The sequence below is a fragment of the Rhinatrema bivittatum genome, chromosome 2 (assembly GCF_901001135.1).
Source record: "Rhinatrema bivittatum chromosome 2, aRhiBiv1.1, whole genome shotgun sequence".
NCBI classification, from domain to species: domain Eukaryota; kingdom Metazoa; phylum Chordata; class Amphibia; order Gymnophiona; family Rhinatrematidae; genus Rhinatrema; species Rhinatrema bivittatum.
Window position 1 is genome coordinate 616,868,491 of NC_042616.1, and position 24,965 is coordinate 616,893,455.

The 24,965-nt window shown below is 42.4% G+C and overlaps 1 protein-coding gene across 3 annotated transcripts in view; it reads right to left on the bottom strand.

The window, feature by feature from the left end:
* GAREM1 (GRB2 associated regulator of MAPK1 subtype 1) overlaps positions 1-21,346 on the bottom strand; it is a 284,669-nt gene extending 263,323 nt beyond the window's left edge. For 2 of the 3 annotated variants that reach the window (XM_029591199.1, XM_029591198.1), the window contains exon 1: positions 20,952-21,344. In XM_029591199.1, the coding sequence (XP_029447059.1) occupies positions 20,952-21,060 (109 nt within the window). In that variant the 5' untranslated portion in view covers positions 21,061-21,344. Of the gene's footprint in view, positions 1-20,951 lie in introns of all 3 variants that reach the window. The other variant, XM_029591197.1, reaches the window with a different exon arrangement.
* Positions 21,347-24,965: the final 3,619 nt, after the last annotated feature.

Genomic DNA, 24,965 nt, shown 5'->3' on the forward strand with positions numbered 1-24,965 from the left:
TAAAAAGGTAGAAGCAGGAAATGACATTTCCAATTGCCAGTTTGCCACCATAAGTTCAAAAGCTGCAAGTGGCTCTGTGCTACAGCACGAGCAGGTTGTGTACTGATAACTAATAGGCCACAGAAAGCAGCATTCGGGAGAAGTGCTTCATGCTTCCCGACCCCCACAACTCACTGGCTCTCCAGCACTGGAGTGATCGCACACTAAAACAGTGAGAGGAGAAAGGGAGCGAGAGAAGGCAAATGGGGAGGACAAACTTGGAGGCTAAGGAGACTGAAGATGAAGAGGAACAGAAAAAGATGTGAAATAGGTAAGAGAAGCTTTGAAGAAGGTGCCTGTAAGAAGTGAGATCAAGGTAGAGGGGGGAGGAAAAAACATCTAGGAGAAAAAAGAAGCAGGGCATCTCAGAGCACGCAAGTTTCTTTTTTTTTTTTTTGTGTCTTGGCTAATACAATTATACCTGAGATCTCGTGCCCCCGTAGAAGTATTCCCCCCATCGTACCCTGTGCAATTGTGCTTGTCCTGCCTCTCACCCCCTCCCAAGCTAAAAGTTGGCCAAGAAGTCCTTATATTGCTTCTCCATTAAGTTAAGATCTCAGCGTTGCTTAATTTGACTCTGCAATTACTCATACAGCGGGTGTAGATTATGCTAACAACATAACCTTCAGTTTGGAAGCTGCACAATAAACCATAGAAAAATCAATGAAAATTACTTTTAATATTTGAAAACAAATTTTGCAGTATATAGAGGTTCATTGAGAAACCATTCAGCAGAATCCTGGAAGCCATAAAAAGGTAACAAAAATGCAAGCAAGCAAACAGATTGCAGCATACTAAAACAGCATAGGACAATTATATTGGTGCTGCTCCTGCTGGCCAGAGCCCATCCTGTTGACTATACTTGTTATGCAGCTTCCCTTTCAACCTTACCGAACTTCTGCCAGCCCCTGGAGGAAGAAAAACACATTACCTGCTCTCCCAAACCCAACCTAAAAAAAAACAAACACTCAAGGTGGCATTAAAACCCACAAAACAGTTTCCTCAATGATTAACAATTTTCAGTGTGCGCACGCCACATAAAATGCAGCCAGGGAGGTACCTGCACATATCCAACAATGAAAAGAACAAAATGTGCTCCTCTTTATGGAAATTGTTAACTAAGCTATTAACTCAGCTTCGCCCCATATCCTTCCATGACCAAAAAAAGGCTCCTATTACTTATTCAATAATAAATCAATCCCCCTTATTTGTTTTCAGGTAAAACTGACTGTAGGTTTTACTTCATGAGAAGTAGAGCTAAACAGGCATGTCCTGCGCAGAGAAGACCGATAGAACAGCAAGCACCTTTTGGAAATACTGTGATGGCAGGGCAACACTAAAGTATCTTAGCATTAGCAATGTTTTTGGGGAAGATTCTTGTTCTCCTTCAATAAACGCACCCAAGCTGAAGTTTGGTCTGTGTTTCTCATCTGGCGCCTTCATCAGCTTGCAGCAAGTGTCAGTCTCGTTTTAGTGGAGTAACGATTATGACAACTATCTGAGCAAACGCTGTTACTTTTAGCAGATGAGTGCACCTAATAAAAATCTCCTTATCACTTGCTGTGTGTTAGATTCTTCACTGTAAAAGGCGAGGGGGAGGAATTTAGATCATTAATTTTATGCACCTGTTTGGAGCACATTTGAGGAAATGTACTTATATGGTTATCTCCAATTGCCTTTACTTTTTCCTAGGTTCTACTTCTTGAAATAGAAACACTGAGCACACAAGCTGAAACAGAAAAATAAGAGCTAGAAAACATTTCACAGCAGGACTCTTTTTACAATTACTTTTGCTCTTACTTAGTTTCACCACGTCCACCAGACAGCCAAGAATCCTTGCTGGCTCAGGCAGGAAAGGTGGAGTACTTTGAGGTAGATCAGCATCTCCCGAGTACCAGTAAAACCTATTCGGACTGTAAGGTTGCCTCATTGTCCCCAATCCACCTAGATGTTCAAGGACCGGATTAAGGGGGCGGGCCAACCAGGCAATCACACGGGAAGCCAACCAAAAGGGCACTGAAACTCCAAACAGCCTCTGTCCGGCTCCTCCCCTTGCAAGCTGCCGCTGGTACGGATTATCTTTTGCTGTGTGCAGGGGGGGGGGGGGGGGGGGGGGGGGAGAGAAGCCAGATGGAGGCTGGTGAGGATTCAGCATTGAAGAGAAAAGCTGGAGAGGCTGGGGCACCACCGAATTGCTAGACTTTCCAAGGTGCCAATATGTCTCAGTCCATCTCTGCAATATTGGCTCCTGGCTCCAGTAGATAGGAGAACTGAAGCAAAACCTACATGCGTAATATATTCTATCGATGCTTTTATGACTTCCCAGACAACAGCAACACTGATTTGACTGTTTTACACAACATGCATTACTCTTTGATATACTGCATGAAATGGGAGTTAGGAGGACCAGTAAGTGCTAGCTGTGTTACATCACAGTATGCCACAACTGACCATCTCACAAAATATCACCACAACTTTTAATTAAAAGAGCACTTTCAACCTAGCTGATTCAAAGTTTGGTTGGTTGAAATGTTCCTTATGGGTGAACGGTACTCAAAACATGCTGGATAACAGAAAATAAGGTACTCTGTCCAGCCAACGGCTGTTATGGGTCCAATATCAAGATCAGACTCAGAATGGTGCTAAGCGGGAGGGAGTAGAGCCAGGGCACTGGGAAATAAGCTGCATTGTGTGACCACAGCTGTTGAGTCAGGGCACAGTTTAGAAAGAAGTATCAGGCCAGCGTAACCCCACCTCGAGGAAGGGGGGGGGGGTGTCACCTTCCCATCCCTGCTATAGGATCAATCACACAGGATGGGGTAAAAACTCAACACTGGGTTCCATGGGATGGGGGCAGCAGCAATCCTTCAAAGCCATCAGAAGAGGTCCCATGATACAAAATGCCTGCTACAAAACAAGAAATGTTTACTGGAAAAAGCCTTCAAAATTTCAAACAATACAGACATCCAAAGTCCATCAAATGCAAAAAAAAATTTTTTTTTTTTTCAAAAATTCAGTCCAAAACAATGTAGAAAGGCAGTCACCTCTTACAATTCAAAAAATATATATATATATTTGAGGCACTTACACAGCCTAAGAATCGTGCCTGTGAAGTCCCAACTCCAAGGCACCGCACACTTCCTCCCAATGAGCTTTGTACTTCTGAGCCCCAGAGGGAAAAGTATAAAGTCGTACTCACAAACAGCAGGATGGCCCCAGACAAAATGTTCCCACTTGCATCTAGTGGCTGGAAATGCCCAGATCCACACCACTTCCTTCAGAAGAGTTCTCCTTCTTTCCGTACACCACTGCCGGAACATCAGAACAGGAACGCTACCCCTTTGATGCCTTACAAGGCTCCCAGGAAACACTAAAAACATATTTGTCAATTTCTCAGGACGTCCTGAAATGAGCTACCAAAAAGAGTCTCCTACAACTTCTTCCAGTCTTTTCAGAGACTTATCCAGTGCTCATGGGAGCATCATAAATACTCTCAGATTATGGATAACCCCTTTAGGGGAAGAACCCCACTATCATTCACCTTAACAGCCTCACCCCCCCACCCCCCCGAATAGCCCACTGCTGGAAAGTTCCCAATTTTAAAGTATTTCTCTCTATAGTGAACTCTGAAGGGGTTTACGCCAGCAAGGAGGATGACAAGTTTGAAGTTGAACCCAATGACAACAGACGACATGGTGACTGAGACACCTGACAGCGGCCATTTTTAACATATGGTGGTCTGTGGGAAACAGCACCGTGGCCCTCAAGACTGGCAGAATGCTGGTTTGTTTATAACAGAAAACAGACACCTTAAAATAAAAAGCAAGGATTTACCTACATGGAAAACCCAAATTCATACTACTGCAATTATTGAAAATGTACTTATCTTTGCTGACTGATTTGGATAGTTCTGAAAAAATGTAGAGCCTTTACCGAATTTATTATAAAACACCAGTTTCTCTAATAGTTCCAGCTAAGTATGTTGAGCCTGCAGTTATCTGTAAATGTTATATATTCTGTGCCACAAGCAAAGTGGAGAAACATGCACGCTCAAGGGAAATCAATTATAATAGAGGGAGCATGAAGAAAGTTTAATGCCCTCAAAAACAACTTCAAAGAAAGAGTGTTAAGGGATAACTTCGAAACCTTTGTTCGTGAGGAACTTCACACTTTGGTACTGAAGTTTTGAGCTTGGTGCCTGTACTATCCCTCCCAACACAGCCTTTGTTGGTGAAACACTGTGCTCATGTCAGGGATTTAACAACTTTATCTCTGTACCTTTTGAATTTGAAGTTCCTCACGAATAAAGGTTTTGAAGTTATGCCTTAACAGTCTTCGAAGTTTTTTTTGAGGACATTAAACTTTCTTCATGCTCACTCTATTATAATATTTTCTGTGCCTCTATTGTTTGAATTGATGGTGTGCAAGATTAAGTTTGGTATGAACTGATCATTATATGCCTCATGATATTTAAATAAAAAGTAAAAAAAAAAATTAGCAACAGCCAAAATATAAGTTGGAAAAGTATAAAAAGCATTTAACAGCACTGTTCTGTAATTTCATCTACTTATTTTACTTGAAAAAATTTGCATAATATTAAACTCCAAAGTTAAAATGTGCATTGGTTATTGATTTGCATGGGAACTGTTTTTGAGAAGAGCAAAGTGCTTATAAAGTAGTATTCCATTTAATTTAATAAAGTCCTATGTGTGACCAATCATTTTCCTTAGAATGACGTTTTGCAATGTTAAACATCCCCTCCACAGATTCTTCACATTTCAGCTGAGAAAAAGCATGCCCTATTGACCTGTATGAAGACTACCTTAAATTTATAGAAGTTTTCCAAAAAACAAAAAACTACAGCACTGAAGATTTTACAGTGCAAATAATCATTACAGAATTCAATGGAGAATTTGTTAGGATCTAGCATTACATGTTGTTTTAGTCACAAAGGCTTCCGTTACCTTTTCAGGCCACTAATGATCATGAGAAAACACAACAAATCAGAAAAAGGATTTTTCTATTATCGGCTCCATTCATTTTTATGGACAAACAGTTTGAAACCTAAAAACTGCATATTTGAAATCCCGATGCCAACATTCAAGCAAACGTCATGTTATACATGATCTCACTAATGAATATAAACACTTAATGCTGGCTCTGATAAGCTTTTAATAGACTGTATTTGATTTTAATAAAAACCCAGGCAAAGCTAATTTTTGTTTCAAAGTGAATACGTTTTATATTCTGTCCAGAATAACGTGTGATGACCTTTATTTACATGTTAATACTCAAATAATAAATTCGATTCAAGAGAAGCAGGTGCTGAAGGATTGTTCCACCCTGTGTTTTAGGCAAGAAAATCTTAGAACTTATATTGGTTGCTCTGCCAGTCAAAGTAAGATTCAGAAATAAAGCTCAGATCAAATAACTGTGTTAGTCCATCCAACTTTTACTAAAAGTCAATAATCCAATTAAAAAAAATATATAGTTTTGAAACTTATACAGGAGAAAAAACTTGAGGCCATATTTACTTCAGAGGGGGTTTTTTGCATGGGGGGGATAAAGCCTTTTACATGGGAAATAATGCCCAGTTCAAATCTTGCATATTTTTACCTGCATGAAAAAAAAAAAGTGGACAGGACAGGGGTGACAAAGTTTATTTATTTAACCAATTTCTATGCCGCTGATCTAGAATTGGAGATTGCATAGTGAAACTTCTGCACATTTTGTACAATATGTACTCTGTACCTTATGCTTGCATTGTATGCTAGACCTTTTCAAAGGGAAGCGCCGTGAGGGGTTTTCTGTGAAAATGAGCTTGCAATTATGGGACAGTAAGTCCCAGGGGACAGTATCATTATTGTCCTCTCCATACTATTTTGGCAGTTACAGCCTGAGAATTTCAGAGAAAAGATCTGTTGCTGCTTGATCAAGTCTGAAGCACTGCAAACTCAGAGAAAGGTGAATTTAAACCCTGAATTTGATGGATAAGTTTGTTGGATAATTAAGGAGATATTCTCTGCTTAAAAGTATTTAATATTTCGATTTTGGGATAATTTCTATTTTTCTGTCAGGAACTCGGACTTTTATTGAGTTCCTTCTTGAGAATGGGACCCAGTTGTTTCCTAAGGCACACCTACATTTACAAAATTATGTGGCACACCAGCTGCATGAAGAAGACAGTGAGTGTATGGTGAGGATTTATATTGCAACAACGGAAGAGAGAAATTCATATGAACTCATCACAATGGACCAGATCCCTCTGCATACAAGTGCAGGATAAGGGTAAGATGAGTGTGGTGCAGGCAGCTGCGTACAAGCTAACAGGGTCATTCTTTATTCTGCGATCGGCCGTTATCGCGTGCGGTAGGTGCACGCACGCGATAACGGCCGCATTGCAGCAATGCCATGTTAATTAGGGGAAGGGGAGGAGTGTGAGTGAGATATGGGCAGGCTTATGGCCCAGCAGCACTGCCGGCGATAACGTTTTCCACATCTCACTAAGCCTAGGGACTGGACAGAGGGATTGTACCATGGGAAATAACACCACCTTTTCCTGTGGCACTATGGGGGCGATAGTGCGCGTCACGGCCACACCGCCGTGACGCGGCCAGCTGCCTACTAATGCCCCCTACCCCTTTCTTTTTTTTTGCGACTCATCATTCTGCTATAAATATAGCACAATGATGAATCTAGGGGTAAGTTAATTACCTTGGCTGGCACATGTGGCTGCTAGAACTCCTTCACTGCTGCTATCCCCAGCACTCGGGGCATGCTTTCCCCATCTCACTAAGCCTAAGGATTGGACAGAGGGTAGAAGGACTCAAGATGGGGAAGATGAGAAGGTGTAGTGTGTGCGCAATGTGCATGCTCACAAAGTAGGGACCAGCTATCCATGCCCTGGCACTACTCATTAATTACCACACTCTGGGCTCATGCTGTAGCTAGGAAGAGGCTTGCATGATTACACAAAGGAACTCCTATATGTTTAAATGCCACCACCTTGTTCCTGCAAGGTGCTAAGAGCACAGCTCAGGTGCTGGCCTGGATTTGAGCATCCGGTAGGGTGATTTTTCTGTGGCACATCTGATTAGGTGTAAAGGCGCACCGGTGTGCCACAGAACTCTAGTTGAGAAACAGTGGGCTAACTGAATCCATACTTTAAAAAAAAGAACAAACAAACCTTTATAAAGCTTTTTATAAAGGCAAAGAGAAGGAGAAAAAACAGTTGATAGATAAGGACGCACCAAGCAAACAGTTGTTTTGTTTTTTACCTACAAATGCATATTAATGTTAGATTTGAACCGCATAACAAATTTTCTTACCAACATTTAGGCTTAACTTAAACACATAGTTGATTGTATTAAAACATGTTACTGTACTATGATGGCACATGCTTAATTTGTAATCTATAGTGTCTGTAAACTGTTGTGATGGTTAGCTAACTTAACGATGGCATAGAAGAGTTTTTAAACAAATACATAATTTTCTTCTTTTCAGCATGAATTCAATACAAAAATATTAAGTCACAGCAAATTTAGTAAAAGAAAAAGAAAAAAAAAAAAAAAGAGAAAGTTGAGAAAGTTATAGTTTCAGTTCACAGCTTAAAATTATATAACCAGAAAAAGAACCACCATAACTACTGATTAGCCTGAATAAATGAAGTTCCAAAAACAAATTTCAATTTTAAATCTTAAGCCGAAGGATCACAGAGGGGACTGGGATACTGAATCAGAAACACGTTCCATTTTCAGAATTTAACTGGATGGAATACCGAAAGCTTAGCATTTATTTTCCAAAAACAGTGACAAATATTCTTCATCGTTGAATATTCCAAGAAAATGTGCACTCATAAGTCACCTAGCATTCTCTTTTTACTCTTTTTTTTCTTTAATTAAAAAAAAAAAATTAAAATACAAGAAACAACTTGCTTTAGAAATAAACACATCATATTCAAAAGATCAAACAGAATGAAAATACATAAAGGAAAAATACTTCAATATATCTATAACAGACCACAATTAAGGAGGGATCCAAACAGGTCCCAAGCAAAGAGCACAGTAAAAAAATAAAAAAAAAAATAAGTAAAAAAAAAACCCCCAAGACGAAAGCAACAATATTCAGCTACAGCCAACTCAATCTTGAATAGCCAACTAATATTTAATATTGTCAATATATTATATGCACATGATCAATCATGCTCTGAATAAAAGAAAATTATTAATATGGAGCCCATATCAAATAAAAATCAACAATATTCAAATTTCTCAATCTTAAGGCTTCACTAGAAGATTGGCTCACTTCCAGAAGAATTGGCACAATTGATCTTTTTATATTTCTTTATTATTTACCACTTTCCAAAATAAATATAGAGAAAACAAAAACATCTTCAGAACAAATCCTTCACAGCAAGGGTTTAGTAATGCCCTCAATAGTCATAGTCACTGTACAAGGACGACAGCTGGTGGCTGTATTTAGAGCCCATGGTGCATGGTCCCAGCCTCAAGATTGTTGCCGCAATGACTAGACTAAAGAAGAATGGGGTGAAAGACAGCTGTTTAGAAAAGGGGAACAATTCCCAGGTACTTACAAATTAAGGTTCATGGTGCCAGAATAAAAAGAACCCCAAGCTTAATTCTGACCCATTAACATGAGGAGCTAGTGGGTCAAAAAAAAAAATTATCTAGATCAGCCACTAAAATATCCTCAAAGTGAGAAACTGCCATCCAACAAGTCTCAACCAAAATCTTTTGAGGCCTAGCCCCTAGAAACCCAGTTACAAGGAACTGCTAGCCACCAAAAGTGATAAAAATAAAACATCAGATTTCTCATTATTCCCAGAGGAAGACACCTTCGACTCCTTGAAATCAGCTAGGCCTCTTGACGGTGGGCTCCAATCGTCAGAGCCAACACCTCCACTGAGCATCTGAGCTCTCTGCCTATAGACTGCATTGTGATGCACACAGCTAAAGATAATACAGAGACTCCCCCCAATGCTCTCAGGACTCAAGAACTGATGACAACCTGGGTGGACTCCCTCTGTTCTCCAATATCCTAGCCGACTGCTTTGGCTACCACTTGAGGAGAAAGAGAGGCTTCAGAGACTACAAAACAAGGAGCTTTGACTGCAAGCAGTAACCCAGGACTAGAGTTCAAATCATAATCATAGACCGTCAGAAACCTTGCAAGTATCAAAACAGCAGATGGGCCCTACTGTCTTCTACTTTAATGAAGAAAACTGTCCATCTGGCCAGAAACCAGGGAAGACACATCCAGGAAAGGGAGCTTCTCTATGTACCTTTATAGGAAAAAAAAAAAAGAGAGAACTGAATTTCCACCCAAAACCAAAAGGAGTCTAATTAAAGTTAAGCATTATGTTTCTTAAAATTCAGATTAGTTTATTGTTAGCAATATTTACTTTTATTGTAAGTTACTTTGAATTACAAGTTGTAAAATATAGCAATTCATCAAATGTCAAACAAATTTTACAGGACACACATCCACAGAGATGCATGGATCTCAAAAACACACACCCCGTGTCAGAGTCTTCATGTATGTACGGACATGTGCTGAAACTTTGGTGTAGATAGGGCACAAAATACAAAGGCTGTTAGGGAGACAAGTTAGACAAAACAATCTCATAAACCTTCTTTCCCTTCAGAGATTAGGAATAAAAAAAAAGGACATTTTAAACCAGCCAGTCGACATCTAGAATGCAGCCACCATCTTGTCAACTTTCTCTTTCACAAGCTTTTACTATTTCTAAACCATAGGCAATTTTCAAACCTGTGTGTTTTGGGACAAAGACTGCAGGAATCTTTTATCCTTGAAAGTTTCCACAGTTTGCAAAGCAAACTTGTATGGGAACAGAGTGCACAGAGACACATGCACCTGCTTTTTCCAGCAAGTACTTATCCAAGGAAATTAAGGTATATAATCCATGACCTAAGCATGCCCCTGGGAACATCTCCTCACGATGCCTACTTTTAGCTGCACTCAGGGAGGAAAACTTTTAGACAGTCAATTTTTGCTCAGATTGCCATTTACTTATGTAAATTACTCTTTAATCATTGAAGAAATAATAACCTGCTCATAGATTCCCTTTTCTTCAGATGCCATCTTACTATCCAAACCAAAATCTGCTTTCATTTCTTTATCCGTCAACAAACTTCTGTTCAAAATCCAAACCAGGGGTGAGCGAGCCCCGACATTACTGTGTCAGCGACACTATTTTGTCCTTCCTCCTACTGCCCAGAGACCGGCTGTACTGCATTGAGGAGGCATCATCTTCGTCCTAGCCCGGCACCAAACAGAATGCGCTGCCCTCTGCGAGGCTGTCCCCCGCTTCCAGCAACTGTGGAACAAGAGGGTGACTGGCGCATGCAGGGGGCTAGCCAGGGCTGGTTTAGTATTTCCAGAAGCTGTACACCACTCTGCTACGCAACTTTGTTTAAAAGAAGCCTTTAGTTCCACATAAAGCAGGTAGGAAGGTGGACAGAGAGTGACTGAGACTGCTAAGAGATTTCCCCCTTCCCTTCCAACCTGGGAGACATCCAAAGATAGGAGAGAGAGCAAGAGCGAGAACTGTTAGAGACCCTAACCCTATAACACCCCCCTCCTCCCCCATTTTGCTGGTCTGGCATGCCCAAATCCTACATGCAGATGTTTGGGGGGGGGGGGGGGGGTTTGGCACTCTGCCCAAAAAATGTTGCTGACTCCTGGTTTAGACTCTGAATTTCGTTCGATATTTTAAAGTTTTGACTCTATAGAAAGTTCAAGATAGGAAGCTGAATAATCTTGAATAGAAATATTTTCAGTTACCACAGTTCCCTCTCATCCATCAAAGCAGAATGAGTACTACTAGTTCAGGGGCTGGTACAGAAGTTGCGTGTACAGTACAAAGTATACTGGAGCTGTTCTTTTCCCATTCATGTTGTATGGGATCCCCTAGATTTTGAAAGGTAATGCTCTCAGTATACCATGTGGACCAATTTAAAGATCCAGAACCTATTTCTAAAAGGGCAGCTCAAATGTTCCCCTCCCCATTTCTGAAGCCTCTAGCATGGGAAACAGACACAGCCTTGAAACAAAAACTGGAGCCTAGGAGTACATATTAATGGTACATACGGTAAGTGGACTATCTAGCTACAGGAAATGTCTAAGATGAAAGTCATAAGAACATTACTACCCTTTCAGATAAGAACACATCATCTGCAGGAACTTTTAGTCCTCAAAATATTCTCCTAAAAACAATTTAAACAATATTTAGACAACGATATATCAATGAACGAACAACTTTCTTCCCCATGCTTGGGTCTACCAAATGATTTTGCTTTGGCCCAGTTTTCTCCTGCACCATTGGACTAAAATGCCATAAGACTTCATTCACTACTTCCTAGGAGTTTTCCCCTTATTTCTGTAATCCATCTAGCTCACCCATTGCAATGATGGTACCTGGTCACAGACCAGACCGTAACTCCCTCCGGAGCTTGGTATACAGGCACCCTAAATCCAGACAGCAAGTATCAACTGTGACTGCTGCATCTCCAGCCAAACTGGGGAATGAAGCCCTAACCCAGGAATTAAAACCCAGTCCTCTACCTGGCACTGCACAGAACTCCCACTGAGCTAGCAGGATCCACTGAGCAACAGACTTGTCTTTTGTGCTACAGATCTGAAGACAAACAATAGGACTTCTGTGCAATTTTCACTTCAGCCAATCCTTTTTCTATCACCGTCAATTACTGAAAATTTGGGAATTAAAGAGGCAAGGATTATTTTAGAATCAATGTACTCACCTGCTTTAATGATTTTGTGAAATTCTAATTCAGCATTGCTAAGCCTACGATTACTTTCCTGAGCATTGCAATAGGAAAAATACCATCTTTTGGCATTACTGAATTAATCAGATGGGGAAAGGCCAATAAAAGAATTATGTTTGCCAATGATGTGTATTCTGTGGGGAGAGATAGAAAAAAAGCAGGAAACCAAGGGTTTTTCTTAAGCAGCAACTGCAAAAAATGCCATCCCCTCACAGAACCAGAAATTCAATAGCTTCCTAGCTCTGAATAGTCCCTTCCCTTCCATCTCAAAAGTACACATTTGCCAATATATTTCTAAACACTGAAAAGATTTGCTCTTTTGATTGCTCAAAAACTGACTATCCAACATAAAAAAATACTTTAAACCTCAAACAAGTTTGCACATCGTATCATGTAAACCGGTACAATGTGCAAACGGCTATCGGTATATAAAAATGTTTAAATAAATAAATAGTTTAAAAAAATATTCTGCTGCTTTCCCATTCTGCATATATCCATGAGCCTTAATGGTGGGCAAGGAAGTGCCAAGTGTGTGTAGCAGTTTGAAAAGTTATAAAATACTTTCTTCAGAATTCTATGAAAATGGCTGTCTCTTTTTATGATCATTTTCCTTTACTAGATCCTCCCCAGCTTGTAATCAATAATTGGTACAGTAGACCAACTTAGCATTATTCATCAGTCCCTAATAACAATGCATGTATTTGAAACCCACAGCAGATGTGTTGACTTTTCTTTTTTTTTTTAAATTTGAATTTGCTTAATTTGAATCACCATTATAAAACTAAAGAAATGTTATATTAGGAATTGTGTGAACTATGTTGGTAATGTTTAACATTGGGTTTACTAATGAAAAACTTCTGATGATTTAAAATCTAGCTGTTTAAATGATCTACTTATTAAAAATGAAGGCTCATTGAAGAGGATTTAGATGTAGACGTTCTAATTTCAACACCTAATGATATCCAAGGAGCAAAACAGTTGGACAAGACACAGTGATCAGAGTCAGAGCATAGCCGGGGTGGTAAGGGAGAGGTCTAACCAGCAGAACAAAGCAGGTGATAATTGCTCTGTATATATCATTGGCGATACTTCAAATGGAGCACTGTGTCCAGCTCTCCATAAGAAGACACAGACTTAGCAAAGTTGATCCCGAGAATAGTAACCATACTGCTTTGGGTGAATTTTGTACTCATAAAAGGCAGGCAATGAATCCAACTGTGATAACAAGCAAGTGGTTTGCTGTAGAACAGAGTAGGACAGACTCTGGCTTTCTCTCTACAGAATCAGCTTTATTATTTACAACCTAACGGAAAAGCAGACAGAAAATGTCTTCTTAGCTCAGCAGTGCTAAATGGAAAGGTTACAGCAATAGATCAGTCTCTTAGCGGAAGTTACACAGTATATGCAAAATAATGAGCTGCCTTCTCCTCTCTAGAGCCTCCCTATTCCCTCCTTGGCCCTACTTTCTTATTCCTCTGCATAGGGAAACGCCCAAACTCCAGAATTCCCTTCTGAACTATCTTAAGGTGGATCAGGCTACATGCCTGTCCTTGGTCTCTTATAGGGGTTTTGAGATACACTCCTTTTAAACCAAGTAATAAATAATCAAAACATTACAAAGTCTGCACTATAAGTGCTATGAAACGAGACTTACGAGACTTAGCGGAGAGGAAAAGGCAAAGAGATACAAATAAAGGTATGAGAAGCAAATATTTTCAATGGAAAGGAAGTTCTGGAACAAAGAGGTCATTTATGAGGCTCAAAAAGGGAACAGACCCAGGAGTTATCATTAGAAAATATTCTTCACGAAACAGAGGGTATATGAATGAAACAGACGCCTAGTGGAATTGGAGGCAAAAAAAAAAACCACAGTAAAGGAAATCCAGATACCAAGGGATAAACACAGAAGATCCTTATCTGTGAAGAAGTGAATATAAAGGCAGGGATTAACAATGGTCAATACATTACAAATCAAGCAGATTAGATGGACCTTAAGTTCTTTACCTGCCACCATTTTCTATGGTTCGATCCAGAACCAGTATGAATCTACCTGTCTCTAAGAGGACAAGCTATTTATACATACGAACATAAGGTTTTTGACTGGTGCCTAATTTTTTTTACCTTAATATATTTTCGCCACTGATGAGGCTTGGGGATTAAACAGATGTCTTAGGGAAGCAATTCAGAAGCCTGTTTACAGTGGCTCTGGCTATGATGCAAGTACTGGTATGAGAAACATAGAAATGACGGCAGAAAAGAGGACCAAAACGGTCTATCCAGCCTGCCCAGCAAGCTTATGGTAGCATCAAAAGTATCAGGCTTATTGGTTAAGGGTAATAATAGCTGCATCAGCAAGTTACCCCCATGCTTATTTGTTTTCCCAGACCTTAAAATTTAGTGTCCTTGTTGGTTGCTATCTGAATCTGATTCCCCCCTTTTTTTTTCTTTCCCCTGTACCGTTAAAGCAGAGAACAATATTGGAGTTGCATCAACAGTATGAAGGCTTATTGGTTAGGGATAGTAACAGCCACACCAGCAAGTTACCCCCATGCAATCTTTTCTTCATTTCCATCCTTTAAGTCTTTAGGGATCCACAGTGTTTATCCCATGCCCCTTTGAAATCTTTCACCGTTTTTGTCTTCAACACCTCCAGAGGAAGGGCATTCCAGGCATCCACCAGCCTTCTCCATGAAGAAATATTTCCTGATGTTGGTTCTGAGTCTTCCTCCCCGCAGTTTCATTTCGTGAACCCTAGTTCTATTCATTTCTTTCCAACAGAGAAGGTTTGTTGTTCATCATTAAAATCTTTCAGGTATCTAAAGGTCTGAACCATATCCCCCCCCCTGCACCTCCTCTCCTCCAGGGTATAAATATTTAGGTCCTTCAACCTCTCCTCGTAAATGAGAATAAGATAAAGATGCAGTTCAAAGGTCTCAGGAAATAACCGCCTATACGCAAAGCCTTTGATACTATTTCCTATCATTTCCTATGCATGGGTCTAAGACTTTTTAACCCTAAATCACATCAAGAGATTCTATCTAGATATGCTAACAGGCAGATATCAAGCACAGTGATGAGCGGGTCTCAGGAAGTAGGAATATAGAACAAAGAAAGAACAGGAAGAAATACCATATTCGGACAAGGAGGGAATACTGGTGTGAGAAAGATAAGAACTGTATAAAGTTGCGTTCTACAGGAAAACAAGTGGCTGGCATCAGGCAGAGACTAGATCCCAATACCTACAGAACTCTTTGTACTTTGTTTGCTTTTAAACAAGGCTTCAATAGTTTTTCCTTTTACTCCTCTCAATAATAAAAGTTCTTTACTTGTAAGAAAACTGCCTAAGTTGTTCAACCGGATTAACACAAGTCATTTGATGGAGACCTCCCACCATTTTGGTCACCCTTCTCTGTTCTGCCTCCATGCTGTCTCCAGAATTGAACACAATGCTCCAGGTGAGGCCTCACCGATGACTTGTACAAGGACACTATCACCTCATTTTTCTTACTGGTTATAATCAGTAGAAAGAAAATGACTTATTTTCCCACTGGAAGCTTAGTCGACACAAAGCAGATGTGAGGCGAAAAGGGCGTAATTAGCGAGCACACCAATGGTTTTAGTCAAAAAAGAGAAGCAGAATGTTGGTTCCCAAACTGGTGAAGCCAGGATGGAGGGGGTTTTGAATCAATGAGATTTGGTGGAATGTATAAAAGTTTAAGTTTTGGAGGGGTTTAATATGAGCTACCCCGAGTTTACCCCTGCAGTGATAGCAGAAAGCCAGGCATTGAGATGGGATAGGCAACAGAAAATGGTGAGAAGCTAAAGTACATTTCTGTCTCCAGAGAAAACAATGGTAAGAGCAGCTGAAAGAGGAAATAAAACCAAGATACGGTACTTTTAAAAGAGGAGGGAGCCTAAATTGGAGCCCTCAGGGACTATACTAGAAAAGGGGATATAGATCCCAACAAATTAAGCGAAATCAGAAAGATATGATGTAAACCAGTTAACCACTTGTTCACTATATAGTGTATAATCTCATAAGTAGTATCCTTTAATTCCTTAATAATACTAAATGGACACAGGTCCAAACCAGAGTTTGTTGATCAACGTTTCTCACTGATTGTCAAACTCACTTTCCTACCTTTCCTCATACATTGCCGCATTCACGTCAAACTGAGACTGGATAGTAAGGACTTTATCCTGAAAGAATTGTGCTCTCTTCTCACAAGTAGGAAACAAGTTCTCACGAAGTTTCATTTTAACTATTAATGTCCGAATTACATAAGAAAGGTCTTGTTGCTGATTCTGTGAAATTTGTATCCTAGCTGTTATACAGTCCGTTTTGCTCTTTAAACAGCTATTCCTATATTCTGTTAGCAAAAGTGCATGCTGCCTTACTATATCACCCTGCTTTTCCCTCCAGTTTCTCTCTGCTTTCCTTAATTCATGATGCTGAAGCACTAAATCCCTTGAAAACCAAGGAGCTTGATGAGAGGAACACCTAAATTTCACTTCTCTTAAAGAGACCAGTCTCATAAGCTACTTTCACTGATGAACCAAATCTTCCACTTTTAAAATCAACATTATATATATTATCATGCCCCAAGCACCAATTACTGGCTAACTTCTCCAGGTTAACCAAGGACCTGATCATCTTTATATCTTTGTGGATGCAGTTATTCAGTTCAGCCATATCGCTTAAAGTAAAATCTACAAAACTTATGATCTGCCCAGACCAATTTAGAAATACAGAACTGGTCAATATCCTTCTCCCACTTTTCATGGCAGAAGATTAGATCTATAATATGACCTGCTACATGAGCTGGACTCTGCACCAGCTGCACCATGTTAACTGCATACAGAGCGATCAGTAACTTCTGGGCATAAATTGACCTATGATTGTCTACATGGATATTAAAATCTCCCACAATCAAAACTTTCTCAAATTTTAACTGCAAGGTAACCACTAGTTCTGCTAAATGGCTTAATATCTGCAACTATGGCTCCTGGTGGTTGATCCAATAAAAAAAAAAAAAAAAAAAAAAATTACCCAGGAATATAACCTCACTGTTAGCACATATACAGCTGGGGTAGTTCAAAATCTGTTGAACTGAAAAAGAGTTTCTAAAATATATTATAACTCCACCCCTTCCCCCTTGTTATGTAGCCGCACCTGTTGCAAATATGGGAAACCTGAATGACAAATCTGATTCAACACAAAATTATAATCACAATGCCATGATTCTGTACAAAGTAAAGTGTCTAAACCAAATTGTTGAATAACATAATGCAAATAGTGTTCTTTTTTTTTTCTCTACATAGATCTTGCATTTAAAATATCAAATGTGAAATTACCCATAAAGCAAACACATCTTATACTCCTTAATAGACCCACATATCTACTTTGTACCTGCAGCAACCTCCTGTTGATATCCCCACATATTCTTCCCTTTTTTGTCGGCAGTGGGATTCCTTCTATCATGTCTATGCCTAATAGTCCTAAAAACAACAAAGCTACATATGGCACAACATATAACATCCCAAACAAATATTAAGTGAAATACTCACAATGTCTCAGATTTATCTCACTCAGGCAATTATATTAACTATCTGCTAAATTGTCCACTAAGGGCCAAGGATCCCTCCTTAATGCAGTGGTTGATGGTCAAGGCCCAGTGACATCACACTAGTGGCATGGTTTGTTGTTGCGGACAGCAGCAGATCAGGGCAACTTGAAGCAGCAAGTAATAATTTAAAGTGCAGAGGGCAAGTAAAACACTGTTCCAGAAGACTGCTCGGTAAAGGAGGTAAAAGGCACAGTCTCTGGTCAGATTATCAGTAAACGGACGACATATTTAGGAGCACATACAAGAATTTCTGCAATTTCACTGCTGTCTAGTGGCTTTCATAATGACATTCACGGAGAGGATAAGAACTGATTTCTCCTTTGTAAGATACTGGAAAGCACCAGTCCTTTTCCAGGAGAGAGGATAGCCTAAAACACGTTGTGATGTGAAAAGGTGGATTAAGGATTTCATACCTTTATGTTAACTGTGGTTCTAATCCCAGCCCTCAGGAGCACTCTAGCCAGTGTGGTTTTAATAAATGTGAATGAGTTATATTTGCATACAGCAATCCAGTTCTTAGAGACTTAATGTATGCAAATATAGCTCATATTTATTCACTATGGAGAGACTGAAAAGCAGATCAAAGAGCTTTATATTAGAGGTGCTACTGGAAGGGGGGGTGGTGGCCCAAAACCCGTTTGATTCTGGACCTTGGAGACTTTAGGACTCTCGGAGCTGGGAATGCTGTTAGTGACAGTGTTCATGGCCCCTGGAGGGAGGAAGGAGTTCTGACCCTCATTAATAACATCTACTGGCTGGCATAGAATGCACTTGTGCCAGGCTTCAAAGGGAGCTGTCGTCCAGGCTTCTTCGCCAAGAACCATTGCTGTGACAACCTGGTTTTGGGGCAAAGGATAATTGGATGTAACAGGATTAAAAATCCAAATAACCTGCAAACAATGACTGACAGAACCTAATAGGACTGCCAGAGCAGAAAGATCAGTGGTGTTATTGGAAATATTTTATCTTGAGTAAATTGAGTTAATTTTTAATTTATTTATTTATTTTATTTATTTAACGTTTTTATATACCGACATTCATCAGTGATATCACATCGGTTCACAGCGTAACATAAACTAGTGCCTGGGGTGGCGCTTTACATCGAACAAGTTTAACATAAAACAAATATAACATAATAACATTTAATGTTTAGATAATAGATAGGATAATCATTTTATGTATTTGGGGGAAATGTATTTATCCTTGGCACATGTATTTTTCAATCTGTTATATAATGAAATACCATGAACTTTTGGAAGAAGCGCTGAAGATGATGATTATGGCTACAGCCAGAGACATCTTGCCAGCATTTTAACTCCCACTTGAATAAAAAGGACTGTTTTTACTGCCATCCAGTTGGTGGTCCACACACCGGGTTTTATTCTTATCACCCCAGAGAACAATGCAGGGTTCAAGCTGCAATCTTTCTGAAGCTGAAAGCAAATAGTTAGCTGATGTCATTACACATTGACTATCCCTGTCACATGACATCCACTCCAGAGAGAAATCTATTCCACTAAACTGTAAATGAATGCGGGACAAACAAAGAAATTTTTAAAATCAGTAAATCAAGCAAATGCAAACAAAAATCCACACAGTGGTTTTAACACTGGCAGCCAGAAGACCTCGTCCTAACATGGCAAAGTCATTTTGTGGGAGCGTGTTCTTCACATTTATAGTCAGGCTCCAGAACTTTTACAAACTGGGAGTCTGCCAAGTAGGGCTCTCACCACCTTAAGGCAGTTACACTAAAGGAACTGGGGCCAGTCCAAGCAGGAGTCATGGAATCTTAACTTGTCTTAATCTTTCCTTTGGAGCCAATTCTTTTTTTTTTTCCTGGTATAATCCCAATGTTGCTCCCACACAGCAGCCCACACTGAACTCTCCCATGTACCTAAAAACACATGAAGGCTTCTCTTAAATAAAAAATTTTGTACTAGAGTATAAGGAACCCAGTGAATGTGCTGGAGGGTGGGACAAAGTGGAAGGAACCAAATAAAGTAGTACTGTAAAAGCTGCATCTCTCACTCTGGATCTAGTAAAATGAATCATATGTAGAGATTCAACATGCCTTTTTTTTTTTTCATAAACCCTTCAACATAAGCTAAAGAAAGTCTTACACACAACTAGTGCATATTCCTCTGTGCCTGTGAAAAATACAAATTTAAATTTCAAGCTACTTCTCTTCTGCATGACACTTCCAGGCCTGCTGACATCCAGACCAAAGGCTAAAAGCTGCTTTGCTAACCTGTAAGCTTTCCCATATTTTGGCTCTGATAGGCAAACAGACCCTGGGCCAGTCACTTTATTCCTGTGATTTTGTCTTGTCTGCAAACTACAAATTATTTTGATATGAATACAGGTGAAAATAGTATTTTACGCAGGTTATAGTTTCCATGTTTTACATCTACCTTTCAGTCTGCTGCTCTCCTAGTAAACACATACAAAGCAAGTAACATTAACCTCTAGCTTGCAAAACAAAATTGCTTTTCTTTTGTTATCGGCCTTTTGTCTTTACAAGGGTTGGGAAGTGGAAAGAAGAGAATTCTGAAAGTTATCTGTGGGCCTGGAAATGAAATACCACTGCTGAATTAAGCAGAAGAAATCCAAGCCCTCAAAGTTTCTCAAGCTGACCTTATTTGAGGGAGGTGACTAGGTTATCCAGTCCTGCAGCATTTAAAACAAAGTCTTGACGACTTAGGTTCCTAAATGATAAAAGCAAGAATAAAGTAAGCTACTGAAATCTGATAAAAGTCCTACTGCACCTCACACAAGGCTAAAAATTAATCAGCTGCATTTAGCCAAAAATCTGACCTGCTTTCGATACTTACAAGTTATGGAGGGGCAACAGTGTTGCTTTCAACTTAAAAGAACCATTATGATTTATGAAGATTTCAAATGTTTTAATTCTAAATGGATTCAACTTTAAATATTGAGATGATATTTCCCCCAGCGTATCACCTTAACCGGTCCCCAACCTGGAGAATCACATTCCCAGACTAGTTACTTTAAGGACATCCATCCAACTGTTCAGGAAGAGAGGAGGAGGGGGTCCACTATAGACATAAGTGGCACAAGGAAATAATATATGTATTTAGGGAAAAGTACTGAACCAATGTGTAGGAGACTCTGTGACATAAGGTAAACCAAAGAATCTCACGGTGCCTCAGGGGACCTCGATAAAAACAAACTTAACATCGTTATCCTGCTTTCCCGGGCAACAAATGACCCATATGGACTAAATGCAACCCCCAGCAGGTCCAGCCGGCAAGACTCCCCCAGAGCTTGGAGATTCACCCCCCTCAGGAAACCAAACCGCGCAGAATGGGGGGGGGTCCCGGCACCGAAGGACCCTGCCAGCCTTTTCCCGGGACATCAGTCCGCCTGCCCGGATCCCGTGGCAGGGAACAAGTCGCCAACTCCCGGCGGCGCCCCCCTCCCTCCTCCCTCCCCCACTCACCGCTGTCCAGCCGCACGACCTGGGGCAGGCGGTAAGAGCTGACCAGCGCGTCCAGAGGGAAGGAGGCCGCGCCCCACCGCACCTCCCTCAGCGCCGCCAGCGGCTCCATGCCAGCGGCCGGGGCTCCTCAGCCGCCCCGGGACATGCTGCCGCCGCTGCCGAGCAAGGGGAGAGGGGGGCCGGGGCTCCCGCCGCTCCTCCTCCGGGCGCACGCCACCTGCTCCTGCCGCGCCGCGTTCCCCTCAGCCCGAGCCGCCGCTCCCGCTCCTGCTGCTGCTGCTGCTGCTGTCCTGCGGCGGGCAGGAAACGCCATCCCAGCGCCAGCAGCACTGATTAATCCCCGGGGGCCGGGAGACGCCTGCGCAGCTCCCGCAGCACCGCCTCCCGGAGCCTGGCAGGGAGGGAGGGCGGGGAGCGAGCGAGAGTCCCAGAGACTGGAGAGCAGGAAGCCAGAGAGGAGAGGGAGAGAGTGAGTCCCTGAGCCTGCAGAAGATCAAGGAAGCCAGAGAGACGGAGAGCCCCCGGAAAGGAGGGGAGGGGGAGAGAGTCCCTGAGCCTGCAGAAGATCAAGGAAGCCAGAGAGACGGAGAGTCCCCGGAAAGGAGGGGAGGGGGAGAGAGTCCCTGAGCCTGCAGAAGATCAAGGAAGCCAGAGAGACGGAGAGTCCCCGGAAAGGAGGGGAGGGGGAGAGAGTCCCTGAGCCTGCAGAAGATCAAGGAAGCCAGAGAGACGGAGAGTCCCCGGAAAGGAGGGGAGAGGGAGAGAGTCCCTGAGCCTGCAGAAGATCAAGGAAGCCAGAGAGACGGAGAGTCCCCGGAAAGGAGGGGAGAGGGAGAGAGTCCCTGAGCCTGCAGAAGATCAAGGAAGCCAGAGAGACGGAGAGTCCCCGGAAAGGAGGGGAGGGGGAGAGAGTCCCTGAGCCTGCAGAAGATCAAGGAAGCCAGAGAGACGGAGAGCCCCCGGAAAGGAGGGGAGGGGGAGAGAGTCCCTGAGCCTGCAGAAGATCAAGGAAGCCAGAGAGACGGAGAGCCCCCGGAAAGGAGGGGAGGGGGAGAGAGTCCCTGAGCCTGCAGAAGATCAAGGAAGCCAGAGAGACGGAGAGTCCCCGGAAAGGAGGGGAGAGGGAGAGAGTCCCTGAGCCTGCAGAAGATCAAGGAAGCCAGAGAGACGGAGAGTCCCCGGAAAGGAGGGGAGGGAGAGAGTCCCTGAGCCTGCAGAAGATCAAGGAAGCCAGAGAGACGGAGAGTCCCCGGAAAGGAGGGGAGGGGGAGAGAGTCCCTGAGCCTGCAGAAGATCAAGGAAGCCAGAGAGACGGAGAGTCCCCGGAAAGGAGGGGAGAGGGAGAGAGTCCCTGAGCCTGCAGAAGATCAAGGAAGCCAGAGAGACGGAGAGTCCCCGGAAAGGAGGGGAGGGAGAGAGTCCCTGAGCCTGCAGAAGATCAAGGAAGCCAGAGAGACGGAGAGTCCCCGGAAAGGAGGGGAGGGGGAGAGAGTCCCTGGAGCCCAAAATAAAAAGAGGGAAGAAGAGAGGGTGGCACGGCCAAGAAGGGGAAAGGCTCCCTGAGCTCTAGAAAAGGGAGGAGAAAGAGTCCTAGAGTTCAGGAAGCGCAGAAAGAGGGAGAGAAGGTCCTTTAACCCAGAAGAGGAGGAAGAAGGACAGCGAATGCCTAAACCCAGGGGAAGGAGGGAATGTCCCAGAGCTGGGGGGGCGGTGTGATAGAGAATCAGAGTGCTCAGGAAGAGGGGGGCAAGAAGGAAAGAGGGGTAGAGAATCACAAACTGCAGAGAGAGAAGTAGGAGGAATGGGTGTCCCCAAATCCGGGGAAGGGGGAGAGAGAGTTCTAAAATCCAGGATAAGAGGAAGGGAGAAAGAAAGTGTCCCCGAGCCTGGGCGAGAAGGATGGAGCGACAGTCCCTGTGACTGGGAGAGTAGGAAAGTGTCACGGCCACACTAACTGATTTGATGTTACCCCTTAGGTGGGGGAATGCAGGGATCAGGAGCAGGTAGGTAAGGCGTGAGGTCTTCTGCCTGACCAACCACCTTCCCTTCAGGTTCAGCCCTCTAGTGCCGGTGGCTGGCAGGTGTTATGGAGGACGGTGCACAGGATTCAGGGCAGAACACCCACCAGGACTGACAGGCATTGGGAGGCAAGGGACAAGAAGGTGTCCTGGCCACACGAAACACAACACGGTGTGCACTGACAAAACAGAGATGGATAAGTCAGCACAGGGCAACGTGGGACTACGAACAAACAAGGACTAGGCAATGCAGGAACAACAACAGATAGCATGAGGGAAATACATGGCTCACCAGTCGGACATTTCGTGGTAGTGGCTCTCCCGCTTCAGTGGCTGTGGTGCAAATTGCAACTACTGGGGTTTTCAGGTGTTGATAAGAGAGTCACAATCAGATGTTACCAAAGTACCAACTGAAAGAGAAAAAAATACTATTGCTTTTCTTCTGGCTGGGTCTTCTCAACAAGAAATAAGAGCCTGAACAAGAGGACCACTGGCAGGCCAAGACAGAACAGAAGCATAGCTAGGAACATGCAGACAAGGAGGGTCAATGGGAAGCCCAGCACAGGACAAGAGCAAGGCTGAGAACACACAGTTAAGGCAGGCTACTAGGAGGCCCAGACAGAGCAAGGGTAAAGCAAGGAGCACACAGGCAAGGAAGGCCACCAGAAGGCCTAGAAAGAGCAAGGGCAAGGCAAAGAACACGGAGGTAAGGAAGGCAACCAGGAGGCCTAAAAAGAGCAAGGGCAAGATAAGGAAGGGCCACCAAGTGGCCTAAACAGAGCAAGACAAGGAAGGCCTAAACAGAGCAAGGGAAGGAGCAAGAATAAGCATTCCAAGCAGCAAATACATGGACGAGGGGCCAAAAGCAGAGAAGAGACTGCATGCAAGGTGGGGAATAACCTGTGAGGAAGGGTTTTATAGGGCTGGCCTTGCTGAGTCATGCAACTTTCAAGGCAGAGCTAGAGAGGGTCCAAGCAGCCCATTGAGGATCCCCTACTGATAGCAAACTTCGCTACAGAAAGAGGGGGAGAATCACAGAATTTAGTGAGAAAAAAGTAGGAGGAAGGAGAGAGTGTCTCCAAGCCCAGAAGAGAGGAAGAGCGAGAGCTCTAGAGTTCAGGATAAGTGGGAGGGAGGGAAGGGTGGAAAGAGGGATGGAAAGTTCCAGAGCCCGAGAGAGTTCTGAACCCTGGAAGAGGAAGAAAGGCACTTCACTCTCTGTTGCCTCAGATACAAACTTTGAGGCTGAAGTAATAAGGTGTGCTCAGCAGACAGCACAGCTTAACCTGCAGTTGTGTGCATATTTTTTATGCACAAACTTTACTGCTGATGCAGCAAGGAGTTTTGTGCATAACAATGTGTATTTACGTTAGCACCTTTGCATGGAAATCCCATACCAATGATGGCATTAACTATTACCTGCCCAGTGCAGAGAGATGTACTGGCTTACCTTGTGTTTTCTTAGCACTGGGAATTTAACTCCTAGTTAGAGGTGGACTAAAGTTACCAGGGGCTACTGTTAGTCTACGGGTGGAAGCTGGAGTTCCGATGCCAGGACCTGTAGTCAGTATTTTATGAACAGAAAGCATGTATTGTGCACAAAAAGCATTCTTTCCATGCCTAAAATATTATTTATGTGCACTAAAAATGCTTTGTGTGCTGTAAACATGTTTTTGTTTTCATAACTCATTCACAGATAATATGGTTTATATGCACAAATTGTTTTACACACATAACATATGATATATGTGCACAAAACATTTTTTCTGTGCAGAATAGAGAAAATTGTTCCTACCTGATAATTTCCTTTCCTTGAGTCCAGCCAGATGTCCAGATGCATGCCCACCAACTAGCAGATAGAGACAGAGACTAAAAGCCTTGCTAACATCAACCCACATAGGCTACCATGCTGACCTCAGCCTACCAGTAACTTCTGTAAGAAACTTATACAAAATAACACTCTCCTCCCCCCCAACCCCCAAACAGGAGGCTTCCA